An 8175-nucleotide genomic window follows, 5' to 3' on the forward strand; every position below is an offset into this window, starting at 1 on the left:
CCGTTTCCCCGGGAGTTGGCCGAGGCGGTGGGTCAGGAGCTCCAAACGCTCTCGCTTTCCCTCTTCCCAGGAAGCCTTGAGGAGAAAGGGTAGGGAGAAATGAGAGGACGTGGGGGCGGGTGTAGAGAAACTGAGGCAGGAGCCGGAGGCAGCTCTGACTCCACTCAGGCGGGCATAGAGATGCCGGGGAGAGAGTGTGCCCCCTGACCTTGGGCTCGGTGGGTAGGAGACCTCCGGGTGAGGAGACCCCCCTGCATAGAGGGCCCAGAAGAAGAGCTTAGGGCAGAGGCGGGGCGGAGTAGAGAAAGGGTCGAGGGGCGTTAGCGAGAATGTTGGTCTTGCCAAATGGTCTGCCCTACTCCTCCAGACCAAGAGAAGGTGGTAGCAGGGACTTGGCTGTTCTTGGAATCAAATGACAGTCACAGAAGGGCCTAGGAGTAGGTAAGACAGGCGCTGTAGGGAGCATCGAGGGGACTGAGAAGGAGGAACTGCAATGAACACTTTTTAACATTCATTTTCATAAATGCACTTTTTTTAAACGCTAGGGAACTTCACACATCTCCGTATCAAGGAAATAAAATGTTAAAGGCCCACAGCTTAATATAATATATTATATATTAATATTACATATAGTGTTATAAAATTATATGTTATAAATAACACAAGGAAGATGTGCAGTTTTCAAATGGACAGGGGTACCATTTTAAAACCTTGCCTAGGCTATACAAATGCTTTAGCATCTTCCAAGTAACCTTTCCTGAGGGAGGGTATGTCTTTCCACAGTTTGGTAGACCCACTTCATCCAGGTCATGGAATCATCATCAAAAGGTTTGCTTACCCAAGTGACTCAACTCTGGAACCTCCTAGATGACCTGGCTGAAAGTGACCCTGAACGTTATGAGAAGTTCATTCAACAGCAGCTGAAGGAAGGAGAGAAACACTGTGCTGGACCTGAGCCACAGCTCTGTTTGCAGGCCAAGATCTTGGTTCGTAGAAAGGGAGTGTGAGAATGGGGAGATTTCAGATGAAATGATTCTGGGTCTCAGGTCTTTATTTCTGCCACAAAGTAGTATTTCAAGGGAATGATAGCTCCAGAATAAGAAACTGAATGTTGATGCCACAGATGGTACTGATCAGGAGTTTCCCAGCTAATTGAATGGAAAAAAGCAGGTACATGCATGGAATTTTCTCATCTAGGTCCTTTTATCTAAGTCAAACTCCATTAAGTATCTGGGAAATGAAATAAGGAGAACCATAAGTAGGCTTGGTTCCTACTTACGGGAAAGAAACCAGATACTTTATTCTCACTTGGAACAAGACATGCAGAACCACAGAATTCAAGTTTTAAACTTGGAAAGGATGTTAGAAATTGTCTTATCTAACTCCTAACTGAAGTATGTACAAGTATTTGTACAATATCCAATCTGTTTGAATATCTCCATTGGTTTAAGGCCTAAAAGCCAACCATACCCCTTACATCCCCATTTTACATATAAGGAAATTGAAGCTCAGAGGGGCTAGGTAACTTTCCCACATAGAGCTCAGAAAAGTCAGAGACAGGGTTTGACCCCAATCTTAATGAATTCAAGTTCAATCTCCTTTCCACCATACCAACTTGCACAAAAGCTAGGATTCTCTTGCACTGTGCCTGTTGTGTTGGTGTTATCCACTGGAGTTCTTTTTATGCTGCTGTCTTCTGCTTTACACTCATAACCGTCTATTGGCTCAACTCTCTCCTGGCTATTAACTTTTCTTTTCTATAATCTGAAGTTCTCACCTGTTTCTGTACCCAGATTACAAAAATTCAAAGAAAAAGAAGGATCCTCCTCAAAAAATAGAATACCCCTTTCTTCTAGAACTTTTTTCTTACCCAGTTTAGGGGAAAGAGTGAAAATATTCTTCGTTTAGAGATCCTTCACTCCATATTTGTAGTACTTTGAACCTCAAGGGAAAAGTGAGGTTTCCTTCCTCAGGTAACCACACTCAAGTTTTCTAAAGGCTACTAAGCCAACTCAATTTGTTCTCTCTCCATTCTCACGAGCTATAGGGGCACATTATGCAAATCAGCTACACAGAATCACCCCAACCACCAGCAAGACAATATGAGAAACACTTAGGAAGTGCTTGATAAATGCTAGTTGCCTGAAGCCTCTTTGATGGTGTGCAAAGTAATAATAAAAGACTAAGGAAATGTTTTGTTTCTTAGAAACCAGAAGAAAAAATATTATTCATCAACCTGTGTCAGTGGACAAGTATCCCAGCACCTCAGTCAAAAGCAGAGCCTGTACCTTTGAGTGTTGGTAAACCAGAAGATGTATCTGAGACATCAGGTATATAGAGTATCAAAGCTAGGCTTTTTATTATTTTCTTGGCAAGCAGCCAACAACCCAATAGATTTGAGCAGCAAAAGTGCATTTAAGGTAAAATTTTTGTATTATCTCCGGTGTTAACTGAATATATGTAAGCTGTTTAATTTTCTTAGATATTCAGGCAGTTACTGTTGTAACAAAAAGAAGTTCTAGTGGAAATTGTTTTGTGCAGTAGTACTGTAATGGAAATTCAGACTGTTGGGTTAACATCGTTACCTGATAGTACCATCACAGAAATAACCCTTTGTTAATTCCACACTGTTTGAACTGCCTAGAATCATACGCAGTTATTGATGTTGCCTACAACCCTGCTGTTCTCAAGGCAGCCAAAGATAACGAAATGGAAATGGATCAGCTGATTCACCTGACAATGAAATGCATTGAGGATCGATATCAATTTACTCTTTCTCATTCCTATCACATCACAAAAACCAGGAAGAAAGGAAGCTTCCAAAGGATGAAAAAGAATTTGACGGGAATCCAAACTGACTCAACAGATTTAAGTGAGAAAATGAAGAAAGGTAAGGAAATTTTAGTAAAACCTAATGTATGTAAATTCACTTGTTAGTACAAGCGAAAATTAAACTTAAATCTTATTTATAAAACAAGAACAGATGAAAAAGATCAGGTTATTACAACCCAGAGGTATCTAATTTGAGGCACACAAGCAGAGCACAACACTGCAAAACTCCTAGCCCTGCCCCAACCAGATTAAAATGTAATTGGGAAATGTTGAACAAAACAAATAAAAATACAACGTAGATAATGTTGATATGCAGCCTATATACAGTAATTTTTTTTACTTTGTTTTATTTTATAATAAAATTAAAATATTTATTTATTGCATTTTAATTATTATAATCTGAAATATATCCCTTTTTTGCATCAAGAACTAACTCTTGAGCAGTTGAGAAACTGTAGTATGAATAACCAAGATGACATTCCACAACTTTTACTGCCAAAGAACCATATTCCAAGGAAACAAGGGTGTCTAATTGAGGAAATTTCCAGTAGTGAGCTCCAAGTTGAGCTGAAGACTCCAAATTATAAGCTGACAATTGTGAAGGATCAGAATGGGAGATCACTGAGAATTGAGATGAAAGTTGAACTTCCTGGTCTTATTTCCACCTGTGACTGTGACCTTAGTGTTTCTAAGGTAAGATTAAGAAGAGATAACCAGTACCAAATCAGTAATGGATTCTATTTCTAGATTGCAAAAACAGATCTATTCAATTGATGTGATTCTGTCTTAGGATGACTTAGTGATTGAGGTCCCTGAGAAGTACCGATTGCAGGTGGATCTTCCAGAATTGGTTAATACTGAAACAACTACAGCCAAATTTGTCACAGGGAAAGCTACTTTAATCATCAGCATGCCAGTACTGCAGTAAAAGAGCAGCATGTTAGGCTTTTATTGTTCTACCACTGAGCTCCTGTGAAGGCATTAAAGGCTTTTGCATCACAGGTAAGAAGTGGGTGATATTAAATACTAATTTCAGATTTCTTAAGTTCTTACAGCATTTGCATGTCTTCAGATTTTGCCCTATTTCCTCTATTCTGTTGTCCCTTTTCCCACATATGGCCTTGCCTTTATCTTAGACAGCTGAAACCTTAGATGTTATAGCATGTTTCCTTTGATGTTAGTAGCATTCACAAGTACAAATAATTGTTGGGAAAATAAAATGGATGTTTTCAAGCTGCTTTTTGTTGTCTTAGTGGGAGATTTACTTTATTATTTTAGTGGAAGGTTTACTCTTTTAAGGTATCAGTTAAATTTACTACATAAAGAAAATAACTAGCTATCACTGTACCTGAAGCCAATTCAGTTATGGGACAGGGAAGGGACAAGCACAGTGGGGAGGATAGTTCAGCCAGGGGAGTTGCACTAGAAGAGGGAACAACCTGCCTCCAAGAAAATCTTGCCCTTACATTTCAGTACATTCAGGGAGAAGGTGGTCCCTGATCAATAGGACTGTGGCTATGATTATATGATATGGTACAATTATTTTGGGTAAGCTGTTTTTGAGGCCTAAGACCATGTCTTTGTCTTCCCCTCTACGGCCAACATACCATCTTGTGCACAGTAGCATGTCTAATGAATTCAACACTAATTGATTTTTATGGGCAGAACATTGTGCCAAGATTTAAATAACAGTCCCAACTCTCAGTCTGGTAGGGGGGATAGGATGATCATTTCTTTCAGCGTTCAGCTCAAGCACCATCTTCTACTTGAAGTTTTCCTGATCTCTCCAGCTGTGAGTGCCCTCCCTCCAGAAAGGACCTTGTGTTGATTTTTGTATTTGTCCCCATATACTTTTTATATGTTGATGCTTGTTTCCCCTGACAGAATGGAATCTCCATTAGGGTAGGGATGAGCTTCTGTATCTACAGTACCTTGAATATTGACTTAGAATTAGAGTATAAAATCACAAAGCTCTACATACGTGTCTTATCCTTTGATGTACGAAGTGTCAAAGAAACAAGTCAAAGTGGAGAAAAAAATTCCATGTTTCAGAAAAACTACAATGGAGAGTCTGACTAAAACGAACACTTTTGGATCAAAACTGAGTAGCTAAAAGAAAAAACACACTTACTAAACAGAAACAAGTGCTCAGATACTTAACACTTAAACATACCAGCTGGGATAGTAATAGATCACAGTATTCTTTTTAGTTCTCTTCAGTAACTTCATAAAGTTCTTGTTCAACTGATAATTTAGATTGTAGGTCTGAAAGAAGCAATCTGCAAGTGGCATTTAAAGGCAAATCAATATGAACTTCAGTCGTGTGAGCCATATTTTACATTCTCATCTAGGTTTCTCACGGAACTGAAAATTATGACTCTTTGTGAATAAATAAATGTATAATGAAGTTGTTTCAACTTGAATCAACAAGCTTTTAACTTGAATAAGTTTGCTTTGAAATGTGAATTATAGATACCTCTCTACACTATGCTCAAGTTTAAAATCCACAATGCCCTTCTCCATTCTTCTTCAAATATTGCTCAAAATTCACCTCCTTTTAGAAACTTTTCCTAATTATACACAATTAGATTACATCTTTACTCTGCATTTTCATGGCACTTATAAGCAGTTGGTTACTTTTCTGTACCTGTTAGTATATGGCTACAAATGTACTGGGTCTTTTGACATAAGTTCATCATGTTTTTCTAAATCATCTGTAATTGACCAACATGGATGATCCCTCCAACAACACCCATTCTGTCCAACACTTACTTATCAGTGCTCCCATCATGTGTTTGCTACATGGTAAGCGTTCTTATCTTTTTTGTTATGGAACTCTTTTGCAGTCCAGTAAAGCTTACAAAATGTTGTTTTTTAAATTCATAATTGAAAGAAATGCTACATTTCAGTTAAAGGTCAGTGAAAATAAAGATATAATTGTTTCTCCCATCCAAGTTTGGAGATCCCCAAGAAACTCTAGGTTAAGAATCCCTATCATAGAGGCTGTACCCAACCAGGGGTGGGGAAAAAGGGGTCTTCCTTGCTTTCTATTGATATATATGGATACCAGTTTAGCACTCAGGCTGTTTCTCAGTTATCCTCACTCTTGACATATGACCAGGTCATCTTTTTCAGTTACACATATCATTGATGACATCCTTTACCTTTCAGCCTACTCACACACACTTGTTTCAACAATCTGGCTAGCAGCTGTTGTGGGGGTGAAGAGACCAACACAAGCCCAACAACAAGCATGCTGCCAAAGCCCAGGTTCTTGTGATCTGCTTTACTAAGGAAAGCAATGTTAAGGGGTTAACAAACTTACTTTAATTCAGCATACAAATACCGTTCACTTAGTTCTGGGGAAAAAGTCAGCACCCTGAACTTCGGAACAAATACAAACAAATTACAAACATCAACAGACAGACCTTGTCTGTTTCAAATCCCAGTACATAGTTACCAGAGTTTAACAAAGTCCCAGCATCCAGGTTTATGAGCTGGAGGGCTCTTAGCTGCAGCTGCCGGGAGTCTCCACGTCAGCACACCACCAAGAGAGCGAGCCCTGAGCAAATAGCTCTGTCTTCTCTTCTTACACCGTTTCAGACATCATCAACTGTCATCTGAATGACCAGAACTTAGGCTGCTATGATTGGCTCTGGAGTTAGCACCACCCCTTAGGACCCTGGAAGCTTCACACCCATATAGGTTTAGCACCTAATAGGGGTTAGGGCCTGGGCTCAGCACCTAGTAAGACTCAATGAAATACAGTGAATTAAACAAAGGAAACAAAAGCCAAACTCTTCAAGGGTGCTTGGTTGAACTGAGTGCTAAGAGCCCATTTTGTTTATCAATACAACACTAAGTTCCTTTCTATTGCTATCTGAATATTTGACTAATTCTTCATACTGTAGGGTGGTCTATGACTAACAACCATACAATTGATAAGACTATTAAAAAGATAGGTCTTAGTTTCAGTGACTTTAGGGACATTAAAGGAGCTCTGCAATTTCCCCTTGGCAATCCACTTCAGTGCCGTCTAATTTTATGCCAAACATCCATTTATACATTTTTGTTATTAATTCAGTACGATCTGCTACAAGATATAGATGCTAACACACAACCTCTATAGCCTAATAGCATCAGTTTGGCTAATAGGCATGTTTCATCCAATAAGCACTGTGGATAATTAGACCAAACTCTTTTAAATGGTTCTAGATTTCCTCCAGGTGTGTTCTACAGCTTGAGGCAACCATCACTAATCTAGAACTGAGGTGTCAAACACAATGCCCAGTGTTAAAATGCAATTGAGAACTACTTAATACAAAGATACGTTACAACCTAGATGTTAATATGTGGTTTTGTAGGTCAATATGCAGCCTGAAAGGGGAGCCTTATGCATTTTGATAACCACTATCTACAGGACACAGAGAATCCTCTGCACTTGTTAGCTGTTCTGACAGTAGAGAATGTCTTTAGCAAGCAGATTTAACTGAAGTTAATGACCAGAGGCATTTTTGAAGAGTCATTCAGAGGTCCTGGGATCAAATGTAGGCTCTGCATGTAACTTTAGGCAGGTCATTTCTCAAGCTTATTTCTTAATCTACAAACTGAAAGGGCCAGACTAGGGGACCTCAGAGATCCCTTCCCAATCCAGACCTGTGATGCAAAGAGCATTTAGGGCAGATTTTTGCTTTACCAAATCAAGTTTGTTGACTTTTAAGGAGCCAAACAATAAGCACAATGAGAGCTTATATTCTCTATATCCTTAATTCAATTATGTGATAGTAAACATGTGGCCGTATTGTGTTAAGATGGCTTGCAAAAAACTGTCAGTACCCAACTAATGAAGCAGAGGCCCTAGATAATTCATGCATTGCTATTTCCCAAACGCTTTACCATCTCATTTGGTCTTGAGAGTAGTCTTACCCCTTCAATGCCTAGTACAACACTTTACACTAAAGCTAAGTGAATCTTACTGACAGCTATTGTTCTTAGAGTTGGAAAATATTTTAAGATGGGCACTAGTAGGGAATTACTATCCCTTTAGAGGAAAATATTTTACTGTAAATTTATCTAATAAAGCAAAATTCAGTAATGCAGATATGATTTTCCCATGTCTTCTAGAAACTATCAAACTACTTTTCACATACTGTTTAGTTTTCATGACATCCATCCTGCCCTGATAAAGGCCATCACAGTTCTCAGAATTTCTGAATAAAGAGGTTTCTCAATGTGTGTAACAGCTTTCAGAAATTCCTATTAAAGCTAATGTCAGAATATTGACATATCAAAAATTAAACCAGACACATTAAAATGCATAATTTACTTTAATTTTTTAATACA

General features: G+C 38.8%; 1 protein-coding gene across 1 annotated transcript; it reads left to right on the plus strand.

Annotated features, from left to right (window-relative positions):
* Positions 1-25: 25 nt before the first annotated feature.
* Positions 26-3966, plus strand: PIH1D2 (PIH1 domain containing 2). The gene is made up of 6 exons (XM_036744896.1): positions 26-89; positions 784-986; positions 2207-2330; positions 2645-2890; positions 3260-3525; positions 3623-3966. Exons 2-6 carry the CDS (start codon positions 810-812, stop codon positions 3758-3760), a joined length of 951 nt encoding a protein of 316 aa, XP_036600791.1. The 5' UTR covers positions 26-89; positions 784-809; the 3' UTR covers positions 3761-3966.
* Positions 3967-8175: the final 4209 nt, after the last annotated feature.

This window comes from Trichosurus vulpecula, chromosome 2 (genome assembly GCF_011100635.1).
Source record: "Trichosurus vulpecula isolate mTriVul1 chromosome 2, mTriVul1.pri, whole genome shotgun sequence".
NCBI lineage: Eukaryota > Metazoa > Chordata > Mammalia > Diprotodontia > Phalangeridae > Trichosurus > Trichosurus vulpecula.